The sequence below is a fragment of the Nannospalax galili genome, unplaced genomic scaffold (genome assembly GCF_000622305.1).
Source record: "Nannospalax galili isolate Female #2095 unplaced genomic scaffold, S.galili_v1.0 scaffold1009, whole genome shotgun sequence".
Lineage (NCBI taxonomy): Eukaryota > Metazoa > Chordata > Mammalia > Rodentia > Spalacidae > Nannospalax > Nannospalax galili.
In genome coordinates, this window is record NW_008360054.1 from 1,317,824 (window position 1) to 1,339,648 (window position 21,825).

At 41.0% G+C, this 21,825-nt stretch overlaps 1 protein-coding gene across 1 annotated transcript in view; it reads left to right on the top strand.

Annotated features, from left to right (window-relative positions):
• The window catches only part of LOC103726548 (mucin-16), a 215,162-nt gene that overhangs the window by 34,386 nt on the left and 158,951 nt on the right, over nt 1-21,825 (top strand). The window contains exons 3-9 of the mRNA XM_029559169.1: nt 5,312-9,003; nt 9,085-9,157; nt 10,328-10,414; nt 10,535-12,208; nt 14,317-14,447; nt 14,537-14,604; nt 16,422-16,594. Coding sequence (XP_029415029.1) covers nt 5,312-9,003; nt 9,085-9,157; nt 10,328-10,414; nt 10,535-12,208; nt 14,317-14,447; nt 14,537-14,604; nt 16,422-16,594 — 5,898 coding nt within the window. The remainder of the gene's footprint in view (nt 1-5,311; nt 9,004-9,084; nt 9,158-10,327; nt 10,415-10,534; nt 12,209-14,316; nt 14,448-14,536; nt 14,605-16,421; nt 16,595-21,825) is intronic.

The following is a 21,825-nucleotide window of genomic DNA, read 5'->3' on the forward strand; positions in this document are numbered from 1 at the left end:
AAAACCAGGATACTTTATACTGTGGGGGTGGTAGTAAAAACCTTAGCTGATAGGTACTTTGTGGGATACCCTATTTACATGTAGAGGTGGGCTCCTGCCAGGCTGCCAGACTGTCTGAAAATCACACAGGAAAGGCTGGCAGTTTCCAGAGCCGGAGGCCATGTTTCTGTGATGGCTGCTTCAAAAGATGATTCAGGAAGATGCCGGGAAGGCTCCCTGCTGAAAAAGGAGTCTCTACATATGAGGCTGAGCCCATGGGCTATCTGGACATGAAGAGACTACTACTTTACACAGCAGGAGTCCCCAACATCTCCTCCTCTTTGATTAAAAATGGAGAAGTGCCATCACCAGCCCTAAGGGCTAACTCATCTCATCTCAGGAGAATCCAAAGTCTGATAATTGACCATGGCCTGTTTTGTAGTGATTTTAGCAAATGGCAGTAACTGTCAGCAAAGAAATCTTAAAAACAGTGAGCAAGCAATAATACACAGTATTACCATGGGGAAACAAGGGATAGGAGCCATGCAAAACAAGGGATTGCTAAGCCAACCTAATTGTTTGGTGGGTGAAATCTTGAAAATGGATTACAAAGTTTTTTGAGAGTGTTAACATTGATTTCAACAGCATTTGATTCATTTACAAAGAAACAGCATCTTTTCCAATATCATATACCCTCCCCATGTTTATTAAGTTCAATGTTCTTCTGTTGTGGAGCACAGCTCTTTTAGATGATCCAGGTTCTAGTCCCAGCGCCCACATGGTGGCTAACAACCATGTGTAACTCCAGTTCCAGGGTATCTTATGCCTTCTTCTGACCTCTGTGGGCATTGCAATATATGGATGCATTTACATAAATGTAGGTAATACAATCATATGTATAAAATAAAAATTATAAATAAAATATTTAAAAAGAAAGGCTACTGATTGTTGTAGATTAATTTTGTCAGCTGCTACTTTGATGAAAGTGCTGATCAGTTATAGTTTTTTCATGGAAATTTTGGGATCTCTTAAGGATAATATATCTTCTGAAAAAAGGGATAATTTGACCTCTTCTTTTCCAATTACTGCTCCTTTAATTTCCCTCTTTCTCTTATTGCTCTAGCAAGAATTTCAAGCAGTATATTGAAAAGGAGTGAAGATAATGGACAGCTTTCCCTCATTCCTGATTTTAATGGAAATGCCTCCAGTTTTTTGTTTTTCATTTAGAACGAGGTTGTTTTTATGTTTGTTCTATATAGATTTAATTATGTTGAGGTGTGGTCCATCTAGTCCAATTCCCTTTAGAACTTTTATCATGAATGCATGTTGAATTTTCTCAAAAGCCTTTTCTGCATCTATTGAGATGACGATGTGTTTTTTGTCTTTGAGTTCCTTTATATGACTGATGGAATTTATTGACTTGAGTATATTGAAACATCCCTGCATCTCTGTAATAAAGCCTACTTGGTCATGGTGAATGATCTTTTTGATGTACATCTATATGAAGTTTACAAGTATTTTCTTGAGAATTTTTGCATCTATGTTTATTACAGATATTGGTCTATAGTTTTCTTTTCTGATTCTGTACCTGGTTTTGTTATTAGAGTGATGCTGGCTTTGTAGAAGGAATTTGGGAGTTGTCCCTCTGTTTCTATCATTTTGAATAATTTAAGTAGTATTGGTTGGAGGTCTTCTTTGAACGTGTGGTAAAATTCTGCTATAAATCCATTTGGGCCTAGACTACTTTTAGTTGGGAATTTTTGTGTTACTGTTTCAATTTCCTTATCTGTTATATATCAGTTAAAACTGTTGATCTCTTCTTGCTTTAACTTTGGGGGTTCCCATGATTTTAGATATCCGTCCATTTCTTTTAGGTTTTCAAATTTAATGGAGTATAGGTTTTTAAAGCATTCCCTTATAATGTTTTGGATCTTTTGGGTGTTTATTGTGATAGTTCCCCTTCATCTCTGATTTTGTTGATTTGGATTTGCTCTTTTTTTCTTTTGGTTAACAGGGCTAAGTATCTGTCTGTGTGTCTTATTTAGCTTTTCAAGGAATCAGCTCTTAGATAAACTGATTCTTGGTATTGTTTTCTTTGTTTCTATTTCATTAATTTCTGCTCTGATTTTTGTTATTTCTTCTCTTCTGCTGGGTTTGGGTTTCATTTGTTCTTGCCTTTCAACAGTCTTGGGTTTCAACTTTAAGTCATTATTTGTGTTCTTTCTGATGTTTAAATATAGGCACTTAGAGCTACAAACTTCCCTCTTAGGACTGCTTTTAAAGTGTCCCAGAGATTTTGTTGTGTTGTGTTGGCCTTTTGATGAATTCCAGGAATTCTTTTCTTTCTTTATTTCTCCTTTGATCCATTCACCATTTAGGAGTGTGTTGTTTAATCTCCATGATTTCATGTAATGACTAGGGCTTCTTTCCAGTGTTGCTTTTAAGCTTTATTGCACTGTGGTCTGATAGAATGCATGGACTTTTTCCAATTTTTTTTTTTTTTTTTTGTATTTGTTGAGGTTTATTTTGTGCCCCAGTATGTGGTCAACTTTTGAGAAAGTTCCTGGGGTGCTGAATAGAAAGTGCTTGGGTGGAATAGTCAGAAGATGTCTGTAAGGTCTACTTATTGTATGGTGTCATTTAATTCAGACATCTCTCTGTTTATTCTTTGTCCAACTGACCTGTCTAATGGAGACAGTGCGGTATTGAACTTCCGTGCTATTACTGAGTTGGGATTAATCTCTGTTTTTAAGTCCTGTAGTGTTGTTTTCAGGAATTTGGGAGCACCATAGTTTGGTGCATATATGTTCATGATTATAATATCTTCTTGGTTAATTGTCCCTTTCATCAGAATGAAGTGACCCTCTTTATCTCTTCTGATTTATTTTAGTTTGAAGTCTATTTTATCAGATATTAGAATTGCAACCCTGCTTATTTCTTAGTACCATTTGCTTGAAATATTCTTTTCCATCCTTTCACCTTAATGTAGTGCCTGTTCTCAAAGGTGAGATGGTTTCCTTGCAGATACCAAGAAGATGGATTTTGTTTCTTAATCCATTCAACTAGCCTGTGTCTTTTAACTAGGGAGTTCAATCCATCGTTATTTAAAGTTATTATTGAAAGATGTGTATTGGTTTCCATCATTTTGATTACTGTTTGAATTTTTTTTTGTCTAATTTTGTGTTTCCACAATTACACTTTCATTTATTTCTGTTACTCCTTGGGTATATTCTTTCTTTTCCCCATTCTTTGTAATGTTTCAAGTATTCTTTGAAAGGCTGATTTTGTAGACATGTATTCTTTCAAGATTTGTGTCTTGGAAGGTTTTTCTTTCCCCTTCAACTATAATAGACATTTTTGCTTTATAAAGTATTCTGGTCTGGCATCTCTAGTAATTTAGAACTGGAAATACCTTAGTCCAGGCTTTTCTGGCTTTCATAGTTCGCATTGATAAGTCAGCTGTAATTCTGATATGCTTTCCTTTATATATGACTTGTTGTTTTTCTTTTGCAGCTTTTGGCATTCTCTCTTCGTTCTGTACATTTAACATTTTTACTCTGATATGCTGTGTGGAGTTTTTTTTTTTTTTTTTTTCTGGTCCTGTCTATTTGATGTACTTCTTGTATTTGTATGGGGATGTTTTCCCTTAATTTTGTGAAATTCTCTTCTACAATCTTGTTTAAGATCTGGTTAATACCATTAATCTGAAGTTCTCCTCCCTCTATGCCTATGATACATAGATTTGGTCTTTTCTTCTCATGGTGTTCTACATCTCCTGCATACTCCATTCTTGTATTTTTTTTTTTTAATTTTTCTTAATCTTTGCTTGAGCAGCCCAATTCTTCAACTTTATCCTCCAGTGTTGATACTCTGTTTTCCATTTCATTCATTCTAGCAGTGAGGCTTTCTGCTGTTGTTTCAAGTTGGCTTTTTGAGTTTTTCATTTCCTTTATTTCAGTCTGAGTTTTCTTCAACATTTTTCTCTTTTTTGAATTCCTTCAGAACTTTATGCCTATTTTCTTTTAGTTCTTTGATTTGTTTATTTGTATGTTCTTTTAATTCATTGAATTACTTGATCATGTTTATGATTGTTCTTTTAAATTCTGTGTTCTTGGTTATCTCTAGGGTCTTCTCCTTGTAGAACTCTTCTACATTGGTGGGAACGTGCTGTTTTGGTTTTCCATTTTATTATTTTTTTCGTTGAGATTTTGGCAGGTGGATTTCTTTTGTTGTTTGTGATTCTGGGAAGCCGTCTATCATTGAGTTGATATTTGCTTCTGTTTGTATTATTGTGCTTTATTGTTTTCTTATTGGTTACATAGAGTTGGTTGGTCTAGATTTCATGTTCTCTCAGTGGAGTGAACTGATGGCTTCAGATCAGCTACTCAGAGGCCCCAAGTCAGGCTCCAGTCAGGTACACTCAGGTTTCCTTCTAAGTTTTGGACCCTACTAGTGGGTACTCAGAGCACAATTTGGGAAGTTCCCTAAGGGGAGGCCCAGTTTTGGCACGCTCAGACAGTCTGCTGAGTTCTCAGCCTTTACATCAGGTGGAGGCCAGATCAGGTGTTCTCAGGCTGTTTGCTAAAGTTTCAGCCTGAGAGGTTTGCCCCTATGGCTGTGGAAGGGGCCTCAAGTAATCCCATTTAGGGGGTTGGGTAAGGTGCTATTTGGGTAAGTTTTCAGAAGATCATCACCAAGTGGAGGCAGGACCCAGGTACTCTCATGAGGTCTGCTGAGTTCTCAGGTTGTACACCAGGAGGAGGCCAGATCAGGCACTCTCAGGCTGTCTTGAGCCTAAACTTTTAGCACACTATCTATGTCATTTTTCTAAATTCACAGGAGATGAAACTCTTGTGTACCATTCTTTCATGTCCTCATTCTTTCATCTCAACAAATGTTTGCTGAGCACCTATGACATGTTATGCAGTCAGATATTAATAGCTGTTACTAACCAAACTGTTGCGGGATGCAAAGAAATATACAGAAGAGAACGAACGAATTCTCGGCAAAGGCAGACTTAAGCTTCGGTATGAAGATGATCAGAGCTGGAGAAATTTGATAAGGGATGAGCATGTTAGGATGGAAACATGAGTCCCTGTTTCACAATAGCAAACACACAAAAACAAGAAAAGAAAAAAAATAATGAGAAAGGTGGGTAATGTAGAGACATTTTCAGTACCTTTTCAGAGCTCCAAGCATGCCAGCTACATTCAGGACAGCAGCATTAAACATAGACATTTCTTTCCCTTTTCTCCTTTGGAAATAAAAAACATTGCAGTCCACTAAGACTAATTATTTTGTCCAACTTTTATGTGCATCTCCCAATTCACAGGGCTGTCCACAGGAGGAACAGTAAGAGCAGAGACCACTGATACATCTCTGAAGACCACCTCCAAGGCTACATTGACCACCAAAGTTTCTAATATCAGTTTGGGACCCCTACCAGAGAACATAGCCAATATAAACACAACAAAGATGATTGTCACAACTTCAGCTGTGTCCTCCAGTATTCCAGAGACAGCTTCATTGGCCACCAGATTTAGAGAAGATAGTAGCATACCTGTCCCCAGGACAATACCATCTTCTTACAGTAGCGATCCAGAGGGCACAGTCTCAGGGGTACCCGGTCCTGGGACAAAGACCAGACCAGATGTTCAAACTCTGACTATCTCCTCTGCTGAGACTGATACAACAAACTCCTGGGTTACCAGTCTTTCAGAGAGTACCCCAACTGTTGTCAAGACAACCCTGAATGTCTCCCATGGTGAACCAGATACCATGTCCACAGCTACCAGTGCCACAGCAGAAGTCAGTTCAGCTATCCCAACTTCGACTTTTTTCCGTGCTGTATCACATTTGGTGACCTCACTGACTACCAGCCATGGTGAAGACACAAGTATGACTGTTCCAACCAGTAGTCATTCCCTAGATGAATCAGAAATCACAGACCCACAGGTCCCCAGTCCGAGGACAGAGACCAGTCCAGATGTAAGCACTATGACTATGTCCTCTCCTGAGCCAGACACAACAGCTTCATGGGTCACCCATCCTGAAGAAGCTCCTCCATCTATTGCCAAAACTGCCTTAAATGTTTCCCATAATGAATCAGATTCCACAGTGTCAACAGCCATCAATCCCAGGACAGAAGTCAATTTAACTGTTTCAACTTTAACTATTTCCCCTGCTGTACCAGATTTGGTAACTTCATTGACTACCAGCCCTGGAGAAGATTCAGGTGTATTCATACCAACTCTTCCTGATTCCTTGGGTAAACCAGTGACTACAGCTTCTTGGGTCACCCATCCTGGGACACAGGAAAGTCATTCTATTGCAACTCCTATTGTTTCTGCTGATTTTTCAGGGATGACAGCATCACTGGATATTAGTTCTGGGACAGAGACCAACTCAGCTATCCACACTCAGACTGTTGTCCCTAGTGAATCAGGTCCAACCATCTCAGTGGTCACCCATTTTGCACAGACCAGAACACCTGTTTCTGGAGCAACTCTTGATATTTTCCACAGTAAATCAGATGTTACCACATTCTCATTGGACACTACCCCTGGGACAAAATCCATGCTAGACATCCCAACCACTACAACTTCACCTAGTAGAGTTGGACTGGCAACCCGGCTGGTTACTACTTCTGGGACAGAACTCAATACAACTACTCCAACACTAACTGTTTCTTCAGATGAGCTGAATAACACAACCTCATGGGTCACCCATACTGAGACAGAAGCCAGCTTGGCTATTTCCAGTATGGCTGTTTCTTCCAATGAGCCAGACACAACATCAGGGATCATCCATTCTACAGAGATCAGTCCAACTGTTCCTATGACAACTGTAAGATTTTCTCAGAGCAGATTGGATGCCATACCCTCAACAACCACAAGTTCCAGGGATAAACCCATATCTGGTGTTTCAACTGCAATGATTGCACTTGGTGTACCAGATATGATGAGCTCACTGGTCACTAGTTATAGGGCAATGGCCAGTACAAGTATGCCAACTTTGACTGTTTCTTCCTCTGAACCAGAGACAGCAGCCTCACTTGGTACCCATGCTGGAGCCCAATCCAGTTCAGACATTCTGGCTCCAACTGTCTCCCCTGCTTTACCAGGAATGGCAGCCTCACTAGTCACTAGTTCTGGAGCAGAAACCAATCTGTTTCCAACTTGGACTTTTTCTCCAACTCAACCAAAGACTGTATTTTCATGGGCCACCCATCTTGAGGCAGAATCTAGTTCTGCTGTTCCATCTTCAACTGTCTTTCCTAGTGAACCAGGTAGAACCACCTTATTAGTCACTCGTCATGCAGAGATCAGCCCAGCTGTTCCCAAGACAGCCCCAGATTTTTCTCACAGTGGCTCACATACTCCCTCAGTGATCACCAGTCCTGACACAGAAACCAGTTCAACTGGCTCAGCTTTTACTGCTCCATCTGAGGTATCAGGAGCTCTGACCTCGTTGATCACTAGTTCTAGAACTGTAACTACTGAAAATATTCCAACTCTGTCTATGTCTGCTGATGAGTCAGCCACCACAGTTTCATTGATCAGTCATCTTGGGTCACAGACAAATTCAACTATTCTAACTCTGACTGTCTCCCCTGATATACCGGAGGTAGTGACATCAATAGTCACTACTTCTGAAGCAGAGACAAGTTTGTTTCCAACTCAGACTGATTCTGTTGGTCAGCCAGAGACCACAGCCTCACTGACCAGTCACCCTGGAGATGAAACTAGCTCTACTCTTCCAACTCTAACTGAGTCTCCCAGTGAGCCAGATGAAACAATCTCTATAGTTAACTACCATGCAGAGAGCAGTCCAACTGTTCCCAGATCAAGTTCAAGTTTTACCCTCACTGAATCAGACACACCTCCTTCAACTACCACTATGGGTCCAGATGCCAGTTCAGCTGTTTTATCTACAACTATCTCACCTGTTGTTCCAGGTATAGTAACTCCACAGGTTCCTTATTCTGAGACAGATTCAAAAATATCGAAACCAATTGTGACTCTTTTTCCTTCTGAACCACAGACCACAATTTCATTGGTCACCCCCACAAGGGCAGAGACAAGTTTATCCACTTCTACTATGACTGTCTCTTCAGATATAACAGAAATGATGACATCATTGGCCACTAGTTCTCTGACAGAAACACATACAATTATGACAACTGTGGATGCTTTCCTAGGTCAATCAGAAACAACATCTTCACCGGTCACTCATCCTGGAAGAGAAAACAGTTCAGCTGCTCCTACTGGTGTTCCAGTCATGGTGACCTCACCAGTTCTTCCTTCTGAACCATGGACCACAATTTCACTGGCCGCCCATGCAGGAGAACAGTTCAGCTCATTGATTTCTACACTAGCTGTCTCTCCAGCTATAGCAGAAATGATGGTATCACTGGCCACTAATTCTAGGACAGAGACACCTACAACTACTCCAGTCCTGGCTGTTTCCCCAGGTCAACCTGAAAGCACAGCCTCATGGGTCACCCATCCTGGAAGAGAAGCCAGTTTAACTGTTATAGCTCTGAAGACTTCACTTACTGGGGTAACTGAATCATGGGACATTCATCCTTCAGATGCTAACCAAACAATTCTGAGGACAACTCCAGATTTTTCCCTTACTGAATTAGATACTGCACCCTCAATAGTCACCAGTCCTGGGACAGAAGTCAGCTCAGCTTCCTCAACGTCTGTGGTTTTACCTAATGTATCAGAAGTACTGACCTCACTGGTCACTACTTCTAGGACAATAACCAGCAGCAATAGTCCAACTTTGACTCTTTCTTCTGCTAAACCAGAATTTGTAACCTCATTTGTTGCCGACACTGGGGCACAAACAAGTTATTCTATTCCAGCTATGGTTGTTTCCTCTGGTATATTAGGGATGGTGACCTCGTTGGTTCCTAGTTCTGGAATAGACACAAGTACAACTTTCCCAACACTGACCAGTTATTCACAAGAACCAGAAACAACCACCTCATGGGTCACCCACTCTGCACTGTCAGAAGTTAGTTCACCTGTTACAAATGTTCCTGCTATGTCAGTTGAATCAGAAACAACAGCCTCATTAGTTACCCATTCTGCAGAGACCAACCCAGCTGTTCCCAGGACAAGCCCAAGTTTTTCCTACACTGAATCTGACATCACACCCCCAACAACCACTATTCTTAAACCAGAAGCCAGTTCAACTGTTGTAACTACAAATTTCTCATCTGGTGTTCCAGGAACTTCACAAGTGCCTAGTTCTGAGACAGACAAAAGGACACCTAAACCAACTATGAATCCTTTTCCTTCTGAACCACAGACAATTTCACTAGTCACCAACACACAGGCAGAGACTAGTGCCTCCATTTCTACTATGGCTGTCTCTCCAGATACAGTGGTAATTATGACATCACTAGCCACTAGTTCTGGGACAGAGACTCCAGCTCTCGCTGTTTCCCCAAGTCAATCAGAGACCACTTCCTCATTCATCACCCATCCTGGAAGAGAAACCAATTCAGCCATTCCAACTACAACCACCTCCCCTGGTGTTCCAGACATGGTGACCTCACCAGCTCTTCTTCCTTCTGAAACACAGACCACAATTTTGTTGGCCACCCATGATGAAGGACAATCTATTTCAGCCATTACTACTCTAGCTCTATCTACAGGTATAACAGAAATGATGACATCACTGGCCACTAGTTCAGGGACAGAAACACATACAATTATTCCAACTCTGACAGTTTCCCCAGGTCAAACAGCTTCATGGATCACCCATCCTGAAAGAGAAGACAGTTCAGCTGTTCCAACAACAACAATCTCCCCTGGTGATTTGGACATATTGGCACTACCAACTCCTCCTTTTGAACCATGGACCACAATTTCATTGGTCAGTCATGCTGAGGAACAGCCCAGTTCAGCCATTTCCACTCTGGCTGTCTCTCCAGTTGTAATAGAAACTATGACATTTCTGACCACTAGCTTTGGGACAGAGACAATTACAACTAGTCTAGCTTTAGCTGTTTCCCCAGGTCAGTCAAACACCACTTCCTCATGGCTCAGCCATTCTGGAAAAGAAGCCAGTTCAGTTGTTCCAACCATAACCACCTCACCTGCTGATGTACACATGGTGACTTCATCAATGCTTCTTCCTTCTGAACCACAGACCACAATTTCACTGGTCCCTCATGCTAAGGGACAGCCCACATTGGCCATTTCTACTTTATCTGTCTCTTCAGGTATATCAGAATTGACATCCCTGGCCACTGGCTCTGAGACAGAGACACATACAACTATTCCTGCTGTGGCTCTGTCCACAAGTTTGTCAGAGACCACAGCCTCATGGGTCACCCATCCTGGAAAAGAAGCCGGTTCAGTTATTCTAACTACAACTATCTCACCTGCTGTTTCAGACATGGTGACCTCACCAGTTCTCCTTCCTTCCGAACCACAGACCACAGTTTCGCTGGTCACCCATGCTGGAGGACAATTTAGTTCATCAATTTCTACCTTACCTGTCTCTTTGGGTGTATCAGAAATTACATCCTTGACCACTAGCTCTGGGACAGAGATACATAAAACTACTACTCCAACTCTGGCTGTTTTCTCACATCAACCAGAGACCACTGCCTCATGGGTCACCCATCCTGGAAGAGAAACCAGTCCAACTGTTCTGATTCCAACTGTTTTACCTCATGTTTCAGACATGGCCACCTCACCAGGTCTTCCCTTTTCTGAACCACAGACCACAATTTCATTGGTTACTCATGCTGAGGAACAGCCTAGTTCATCCATTTCTACTCTGGCTATCTCTCTAGGTGTAACTGAAATGATGACATCACTGGCCACTAGCTTTGAGACAGAGACACCTGCAACTATTCCAACTCTGGCTATTTCCCCAAGTCAGTCAGAGACCACTTCCTCATGGGCCACCCACCCTGGAAAAGAATCCAATTTAGGTCTTCCAACTCTGTCTACTTTGCCTGGTGAGCCAGAAACAACTGAATCATGGGTCACTCTTCCTTCAGAGTCCAGCACACCTGTGTCTAGAACACCCCCCAATTTTTCTCATAGTGAATCAGACGTCATACTCTCTGTGATCACTGCTTCTGAGGCAGGAACCAGTTCAGCCATTCCCACATCTATCTCATCTAATGTACCATATATAACTACTACTTCACCGGTTGCTGGTTCTACAGCAGATATCAATGCAATTTTCCCAACATTGACTACATCACTGCCTGAACCAAAGACAACAGTCACCTCAGTCAGTCATCTTGCCTCTACCCCATCAACTTCCAGTTTTCCTGATAGCAGTTTGGCTATCACATCTTCATCAGCCAGTAGTCCTGGAAGAGAAACCACTTCAGCTGTGCCAACAATGGCTGTTTATCCTGAGGAAGCAGGTATGGTGGCCTCACAGGGCACTAGTTCTGGGTCACCAATCAGTATGATTCCAACTACAGTTCTTTCTCCTACTGAACTGGAAAGCACAGCCTTATCAACCAATCTCCCCAAGGCAGAGATAAGCCCAAAATTTCCTGTTCCGTTGGAGACCATGGCCTCAGTATCCATCAGACCTGGAGTGGAACTTAGTACAGCTCTTCCAACTTGGACTGTCTCTTCCAGTGGACCAGAGATGACAACTTTTCTCTACACCTCTTCCGTTTCTGAGACCAGCAGTAATGACCTGAGTACAGTTGTTTCATCTGGTGATCTTGATGAAACAGCCTCTCGCTTTACCCATCCTGGGACTGAGACCAGCAGAAGTATTCCAACTGTAGCTATGTCTCCTGGTTTGGCAGGCACTATAGATTTATGGGCCACCAGCCCTTCAACAGAAGCCACAATGACTCTGTCTCCCAGTGTCCCTGAGTTCCTCAGTGCTCCCACCACCAACACCGAACCTATCACTGAAACCTCCCAGAGAATAGAAACATCACCATCTGCCACTTCAGTTAGACTCCAAGATTTTTTCGGGACTGTCTCAAGCACCAGTATGGCCTTGATAACAGCAGAGAACCCAACACCACCTACAGTCAGTCATGAAGAAAGAATAAGTCCAGCTACTACTCTGGAAACTACAAGTGAAACCACCCATTTAGCTACCAGAGGATCAAGAACCACTGTGGCTGAGATCACAACTACTCTGGCTGGAAGTCCTTTAGTCCATCTGATCACTCCTGAAATGTCTACATTGGTCCCTGAGAATGTGACTTCAAGAATAAGTAAGTATACCTTTTGTCACTCATAAAATATACATAATGTAAAGTTTCCAATTTAAGCATTTTGAATGTACAACTCAGCAGGGTTAATAATATATACAATGTTATGCAACCATCACCACTATCAGTTTCCAAATATTTTTTAATTTCCTTTATTTTCCTGGATCTCTGGAGACTGAACCACATACTTTGCAAGTGCTATAGCACTGATCCACATCCCTAGCCCTACAAATAGTTTTTAATCACCAAGAACTGAAATTCGGTACTCATTAAGCAATAATTCCCCATTCTCCCTTCCTCTGAATCCTTAATGAATGTCTTAGTTTCCTTTTCAGGTGCTGTGATAAAACACCCTGATAAAAACAGCTTAGAGAAGCATATTAGTTACTTTCCTGTTGCTGTGATAAAACACCATAACTAAAAGAGGTTACTTGGCTTATGCTTCCAGAGGGATAAGAGTCCATGATAGCAGCAAAGCATGGTTGAAGGCAGTGAGAGGAGAAAGCTGAGAGCTCATATCTTCAAGGAGGCATAAGAAGCAGAGAGAGACAGACTGAAAATGGGATGAGGCAATATAGTCTCAAAGCCCACCCCCAGTGACGTGCTTCCTCCAGCATGGCCATGCTTCCTAAACCTCTGCAAACAACATCACCAACTGAGGCCAAGTAGTATTCAAATACTTGGAGTCTATGGGTGATATTATTATTCAAACCACCACAGGGTGAAATAGTTCATTTTAGCTCACAGTTTAAGATTATAGTCCATGATTGTGAAGAAATCAAAGTAGGGTGAACTTGAAAAAATCACATCACATAATCAAAGAGCAAAGAAAATGAATTAAGGGAAGCCTACTACTTAACTCATCTCCACTCTTACACAGTCCAGAACCTGAACCAAGGGGATGGTGCCTCCCACACTGATTGGGTTTTCCCACATTCATTAAGGGAAACAAGATAATTCCCCACAGACATACTCACAGGCCACCCTAATCTAGACAATCCCTCATTGAAATTTCCTTCCCATGTGATTCCAGAGTGTGTTAAGTTGGCTATTAAAGCTAACCATCACAGTGATCTATAATCTACTTTTGTCTCTATGCATTTTATATTCCACATAGTTTACAGAATTAAAACCATATTATATTTGTCCTTTTGTCTACATCTTATTTAATTTAGCATAATGCTTCCCTTTCCTCTTTTATTATCCTTTTAATTGTCACATAAAGTAGTGGGCTTCTTTTTGACATTTTAATACATATGTATGATTGTACTTTATATTCTCTCCCTTACTATCCTCCTATGTCCCTCTAACCTCTTCCACCCCATAACAGTCCCCTTTCTTAATTCATAGCATATATGTAATTTAAATCTAGATCTTCATATGAGAGAAAATGCATAGTTTTATCTTTTACCCCCCTCTCATTCCCTCCTTCCCCTCCACTCAGATTCCCTTCTCTCCCCATATATGTCTTCTATTTTCACAACATGTTTTCAAGATTCATCCCTTTTATAGGATTGTCAAGAATTTTTATGGACACTGGCCACAAGAGAATATTAGTCTTGCCTTCACATCTAGCTCAGAACTAAAAGCAATTTTCTCTCTGTGTCTCTGTCTTTCTCTTATCCCTCTCTATCTCCCCTCCATTCCTTCCTCCCTCTCTGTCTAGCTCATACATTCTTTCCCTCTCCCCCTTGATTATCCTGCTCCATCTCCCCATTCCTCCCTCTCCCTCTGCCATTCCCTTCTCTCCCCCTCTATCTCTCTCTTTCTCCTCATCTCTCTTTTTCTTCCTTCTTCCTTGCTTTCTCCATCTATCTCTCCCTTTTCCCACATTCCCTCTTCTCCTCATCTCACTCAACTTCTTTCTCTGTCTCTCTTTGTCTCTTTTCATGTCTATCCCTCTCTGTCTCCCCAGACCTGTCCTCTTTCCTTCCTTCTCTGTGTGCCTCTTCCCTTCACTCATCCCTTCTTCCCTTGCTCCCTGTCCTCTCTTTCTCCTTCTCTTCCTTTCCCATCCTCTCCCGCTCTGTGTGTCTTACACACACACACACACACACACACACACACACAGACTCATGGCCACACTCAGTCTCACTCTCTTTGTCCTCTAGCTACAAGTGTTCATCCAGACCTGGTGCCATTCACTTTCAACTTGATAATCACCAACCTACTTTATGACCCAGATATGGGGCACCCTGGTTCCTTAGCCTTCAACCTCACAGAGAAGGCCCTGAATCTCCTGGTAAGAGCCCACCAGTGCATACTGTACTGTTCCTTTGTCCCACCCAGGCCCGTGAATACCCCCCACTCATCCTTCTGCCTTCTTCCCAGCTCAAGCCCTTGTTTGGGAATACCAGCATTAGCTCTGGCTACTCTGGCTGCAGACTGACCTTGCTCAGGTAAGAGTTCTTTCCTTTACATCAAGAAAGACTATTCTGTCATAGGCAGGCTGACTGGGATTGGGAACAGGGTCATGATACATAGAAAGCAAGGCTGTAAAAGACTGAAGCCCTCCAGGAATTCAGACTCAAAAGTCTTTTGCATGAGTACATTCAGGCTCACTAATGAGAAAAGATAGTGTTGACTCATCTAACAAGCAAGGAATCTTGCACTTTGTGCAATGCCTGTGACTTAGCAACCATTATAGGAATGACTTCTGGGACTGCCTGCTGTTACAAATAGGAATCTTACTTTAGCTTGTGAGGAGATTAATTTTATGTTTTGAGATCATTTAATACTATTTCAACTGGTTTATTTATAATGTAACCAATCTTATTCGTCCTTGGGCTCATCTTGTAAGCTAAACTTATAGTTTAATATCTCCTTACTCTTCCTTCCTCACCTCTGAACCAGAATAGCACGTGCACATGCATCCTTCCGTGTGTGTGTGTGTGTGTGTGTGTGTATGTGTTTTTGTGTTGTGAAAATATCAGTGCTGAAAAGCAGTGAATATCGAATATTTTTGGAAGCAAAAAATTATACCCCAGTTTATGTTGCAAGCAACAGGTGGGGTTAGATTGGTAACATCTGTTTGTGGTTTTCTATGCTGTTGTAGGTCAGTAGGAGTCAGAAATGGAAAATCCTTCCCTGATAAAACAAAGTTCCTCATTTCCTTTCCCATACCATGCTGAATGTACCATTTCAATAAATACAGAACTAGTCCTTTGTTCAAGGGAATAGTTCCAAGAACACTCAGAAGGAACAAGTTCTGAGAACAGATCGGGCTCATTCTTGGTTTTAAATGATTCCAAGGGTCAAGATGTCTTTTCTCAAACACCACCATATTGTGAAATGTCTTTACCACAAATCATGAGTATATCTTGCAAAGGTTCCACTATGCAGACAGGAAACAGCTGCATGAACCTGAACTCATTCATGAACTAAGCAAGGGAGACCATTAAACTCTGCACAGAGGCCACAGGAACCTAGAGAATGAAGTCTCAGCTTGATGTTGGGGACATAGGTGGAAGGTGCCTGGAGTAGATGATGCACAAGCCACACTTTCACAGTGTGTGTACAAGCCAGAGGAACCATAGGCAAAGATACTTTTGAATGAGTAGTCCATTGTAAGTAATAAGGGATATGAGAACGGAGAAAGTGTTCCTGTTCCTGTTCCTCCTCCTCCTCCTTTTCCTGATTTCCTCCTTCTATTCTACTCTTTCCACCAAAAAGTTCTATGGAATTCAAGAATAGATAGTATATCAGAGTAAATGAGTGAGTTAATGAATGAATAAAGAGTAAAGCAAAGAGAAAGAGGGAAGGGGAATGAGAGAGGTCAGGAGGGAAGGCAAGCAGAGAAGAGAGAAAATAAAGGAGAGGAAAGGAGAGAAGAGGAAACAGAGAAGGAAAAGGAGAAAGGAAGGAAAGCCGGAAAAGATGAAGAACTGGGATGTGAACATCGATAGATTTCCCAAGAATTCTCATCGAGAGTAACACTGAACTTCATAATAAAACAAGTTGTCAGTTGACATGATAAACGTGAAATGAATAACCCAGGAAAAAAATGGAGAACAAGAGAAAGATATTGATGCATTTTTTTCTAGAAATCAGCAACTTTACAGAGTAGGAGACTTGGAGAAAGAGGACCTAGAAAGGAACACACCTGAGCAAATAGACAAAACCTATTTTAAAAAGACATGTAATAAAAACAGAAGCAACTCAGCACAGTTCTCTCATGTCTCTGGATGTCCCTCTTCACATGTTCATATCACTCTAGGATTGAGAAGGATGGAGTAGCCACTGGAGTGGACACTGTCTGTACCTACCGTCCTGATCCCGTGAATCCTAGTCTGGACAGAAATCAACTGTATCAGGAAGTGAGCCAGCTGACCTATGGTGTCACCAGGCTGGGTCCCTATGAACTGGATAGAGACAGCCTCTACATCAATGGTAAGTGTCTATGCCTGTAGAGGTCAGAAGAGGGTGTCAGATTTCCTTGAAACTGGAGTTACAGATGGTTGTTAGCCACCATGTGGGTGCGGGAACTGAACCTGGCTTCTATGCAAGAGCAGCTAGTGCTCTTAATCACTGAGCCATCTCCCCAGGCCCCACCTCAGTTAAAACCTTTGAGGAAATAACTTCATAGGCACATGCCAATATGTGTTTCCATGATAATTCCAAATCCATTGAAGTAGCTGGTGAAGATAAATCATCATCACTATGTTGCTTTTAGGCATGCAGTAAGGCAGAAATTGAACTCGGTGGGTCCTGATGTTTGGAGCTTGCTCGGATCCTGGACTTTTGATGAATCTCTTTGGGTGAAATCTTCATTCTGGCATTCTTTATAGCCAGATGATCTTGGGAAAATGGCTTACTCCTTGAATGTAAAATGCTTATATCTAAAAATGAGTATAACAACTCATAGAATTGTAGGTAAGAGTCCTATGAGATAATACAAAATGCTCATTACACAGAACCCTTTGGATAAACATGAGCTACTGTTAATGTTTTTATTCTTGGTGGTACCCTTGCTGTGACAGTTTTGCTGGTAGCATCACTGGTCAGCTATTCAGTGTGTATTTGCTAAGAGTGGTAATGTTTCAGGAAGTTGCAGTTGTTTAAGCTGTTCCATGCAATCTGAGAGTTACTACTTTAAGTTGTCCTGATGAAGGGAAGGAAGTGGAGTGAAGGTACTCAGGCCATGGGGGAGCGCTCAACCACAGAACCCTTGGTCACTCTGACTTCCCCCTAGCATTTGCTGCTCTAGTTGAGACCTTATAAAAAAGAATGGAAGAAAAAGGAGGAGGAGAAAGGAGGAGGGTGAGGAGGAGGAGAAAAGGAAAAGGAAGAGGAGGAAGAAGAAGAGGAAGAGCGCAAGAAGGAAGAGAATGAACAGGAGGAAAAGGAGGACAAAAAGGGCAGAAAGGAGTAGAAGGAGGAGGAAGAGAAGGAAGAACAGGAGAAAGAGTAAGATGATGAGCAGGAGGAACAGAAGGCAGAACAGGAAGAAGAACTGGAGGGTGGGGCATAGGAGGAGGGATAGAAGGAGAAAGAAATATTTCATCCCAGGAAGTGAATAGGAAATGAGTTGGCTTACGTTGGTGTGTAAGAATTCCAGCTGGGCGTGGTGGCACACACCTTTAATCCCAGCACTTGGGAGGCAGAGGCAGGTGGATCTCTGTGAGTTGGAGGCCAGTCTGGTCTACGTAGTGAATTCCAGGACAGCTGGGGCTATAGGGAGACCCTGTCTCAAAAAACAAAAACAAAACAAAACAAAATTCCAAAATGAGGCCTCACAAAATATTACATTTGTGCCAAGATTCAAAGAAACTCTCCAACAATAAATAAAACAAAATGCTTTGTACAGCAATTTCTTAAGCTCAGCACTATTGACTTTTTTTGAAGCCTAGAGTAGGGGACTATCTTGTACTTTGTAGGATGTTTACCAGCACCCCCTGGCTTTTACATAATAGAAACCATTAGCACCCATTCAAAAGTGCCATGGAAAAGTCTCCAGACATTTTAAAATGTCCTGGAGATGCAAAAGTCACTCTCAATCAAAAGCTGTTTCATAGGGAGGTCTGAGACTGTTGAAGCTATGGTTTACCTATGACGTGCTTCTCCACAGAAGGCTCATGTGTTGAGTTATTGGTGACCAGCTGGTGAAGCTGGATGGTGATCGACACATAAGAGTGCTAAGTTTGTTACTGAATGAGGTAATAGCACAGCATATTATTAGCAGAGAAGGAAGTTCACTGGAGGAAGCAGGTCACTGGGAGGCATGCCTTTAAAGGATATATCTTCTCCCTAATCCTTTCCTTTTCTTTTTTTTCCTTCCTGATACCCATGAGGGAACAGATTGCCTCTGCTGTGCCTTCCACATTTAGCCTAATAATCTAACCTATTGCTTGATTAGTTACCTCTCCCTCAATATCCACATGGAGATTTCCATTCTTTCTAGTGTGAAATACAGATTTTGTATGTCATTGCATTATCTACAGAACATCCTACTCTGTGTCCATAAAAAGTATCTTACACATTTTTCTGTTGTTGTGATAACAAAATACCCTAAGTCAGAGGTAGTGGATTCTGCAGCAAAACTATTTGCAGGAAACAATAGGGCTACTGTACACGTGAACTCACAGCAGCTGTGACTGCATGCTGATCAAGCCAGTTAAAATCCCAGTAGTAACTCATGAAGTCCTACTCATACCTGAGGAGCAAGCAATGACTGCTGTGGGAGGGAGAGTAAGTTTTCTTCATGGATGCTGTCCCTGAGAGTCTACCCATGCTTCAGCAGATGCGCCTATACTCATGTACATACTGGCAACACTAAACTGAACTCAGTGAATTTTTAAAAAGGGCACCTGAAGTTGAGAGGAAAAAGGGCGGTAGAGGGATAAGGTAAGGCTTGAAGAGGAGGGAATGGGGGTGCAATATTCTTTTTCCAGTGGATGGTGATTAACATAGAGAGTCACAAATCATCAGCCTGCAAAGAAAAAGAGACAGCAGAGTTCTCAGTCCTAAATGGGACACCTGTCTCGCACCTTTCCTCCCCAGACTCAGGGATCACTGGGGAAGAGGAGGTGGAAATATTGTAAGCACCAGAGGTGATAATGTGTATAAGCAAACTGTTGTCTAGGCACTCCAAGTGTTTATGACAACAGGCACAAGACCTGTGCACACCCAAACCAGATGGGTTCAACATGGATGGCGGAGGAGGGAAGGAGGCCCCAGCCCTAGATGAGGATCTATTGAGATCTGATGGATGACAGGAGAAGAAGAGACAATTTTCCTTACTGGTGAGATTCCTGGTAGGTTGACCAGACTTGAAGGGATAGACCCACACCAAAGAACACTTGGGAAACATGTTAGACTCAATAGGCCTTGAAAAAGACAAATAAAATAGAGGATATGAAATTAGTGTGGGAGGGGGGCCCAGTGAAGCTGGGATAGAGAGGAGGGGATCTGAATGTGATCAAAAGTTATGTGTGAAATTATCAAAACAATAAAATTTAAAAAAATCATAGGCATATGTGAAATTCTCAAATAAAAAAAAGAAATAGTAGTAAAAAATAATGACAAAAATGAAATTTAAGAATTCTCAATTATTATTTGAGAATTTCATACATGCATACAATGTATTTTGATACTATTCAACTCCACTCATTACCCTAAATCTTCTTGGTTCCATCTTCCCAACACCCCCTGTTGTGGTTTTAATGAGATAGTACCCCATAAGCTCCAAGTATTTGAACTTTTTTAAAATTAAATTTATTTTAGAAGCATTTCATTACCGCTTTAACATACTCAATAACAGTTTCCAAGCAAAGATAAATCTCATTCAAAAGTGGCTATAAAATTTTTATGTTTGCTGTTGAACCTAATAACTGCATACTTAGATGAAGCACTTCATTACAGCAGCATTGACATATCCAATAACAATTTCCAGAGGTAAGATGCATGTCTTTCAAAATTGGCTGTAAAATTTTAAGTTTACAGTTGAATTAATACAGTTATACAATATTGTACTCAGTATAAACCCTATAAGACATAAAATTAAATGGAGTTTTAACCTTTAAAGAGGATCTCTATTTCATTATTAAAATATGCAGTTTCATACAGAAAACATTTTTAATGCAATTAACACTAAGGTGTTTGCACATGCATTTCTAATCTCTATGTATCTGATTATTACTAGTCACAGTTGGTTACTTTCTGAGATCCTTGGCATCTGAGCATGGATATAAAGTCATCAGGTAGATGTCAATGGTAATGTTTTTCACATCTACTAATTATTAAGAAGCAAATTTTTATGCTTTGAAGAATTATTGTTTTTTTAATTAAAAAAATTTAATAACCACATGACTAGAAGAAGCATTTCATTACAGCTTTAACATATTCAGTAACACACTCCAGAGCAAGGATACATCGCTTTTAAAAGTGGCTGTAAATTTTTAGGTTCACAGTTGAATTAATACCGTTATACAATATTGAACTCCGTATAAACCCTGTAAGATATGAAATTGAATGAGTTTTCACCCTTTAAAGAAGATCTCCATTTCATTTTAAAATATGCTGTTTCCTACATTTTTAATGCTACTAACACTTAGATGTTTGCACATGTGTCTTTAATTTCTATGTATCTGATGATTACTAGTCACAGTCAGTTACGCTCGGATACTTAGTACCTGAGTATGGATATAAAGTCATCAGGTAGACTTCACTGGTAATGTTTATCACCTCTACTGTTTAACACGAAGTAAATTTTTATGCTTCCTCCTTGCTCAAGAGGACAGGTGACTCACTACAATTACAGGACATTTTGAGAGATACTCATAGTCCCCTGGAACTTAGTCGACCTAGGAGGGCAAGGAGCAAAAGCTGTCCTTTATGTCCCCCTGACCAAATTAGTGTAGTCCTCAAAGTATGGCTGTTAAATATCCAAGAAGGTTATTTCCACCAGTCTGGTACTTTTAATTACCATATGCCTTATTGACAGAGCTTCGGCAAAGACCAAATGCTCTCAGATAAACATTGCCTAGGCATATGTTAAATTCTTTGATCTGGTTGTATGTATAATTTGTTAGTAGGTGGTTGGCCTAATGTGGTTCCTTCTGGTTTTCTAAAACTAGATAGGCATTGTTTGTCTCTCACATTGTCTAACCCTTCCACCATGGTTTCCCCATTTAAGGTGCTCCCCTTTTTTTCCATTTCTCCCTTAATAATACCCTTCTCCTATGGTCCCACCTCTCTTGAGCTCCTTCTTTCCCTTTATCCCCTAGGTTCCTTGTATAACCTTCCCTCCTCCTCCCCTTAAACTAACCCCATTATAGTTCAAATCTCCCTTGTTAATACCTGTTTTCTACTGTTCTCCTCTTTCAGATTCCTTCTTTTCCTTTACTTCCCTGGTTCCTCTTCATTATCCTGGTTCTTGTAGTTATGTCTGGGTACCTATTCACTTATAAGGATTTGGTTCTAGGATCCACATATCAGGGAGAACATACGTTGATTTATTTATTTTTTTTCTGAGTCTGTGTTACTTTACTTAGTATAACAGTTTCTAGTTCCACCCATTTACCTGCAAATTTCATGATTTCATCTTTCTTTACTGCTGAGTAAAATTCCATCGAATAAATAAACCACATTTTCATTATCCACTCGTCAACTGAGGGACACTT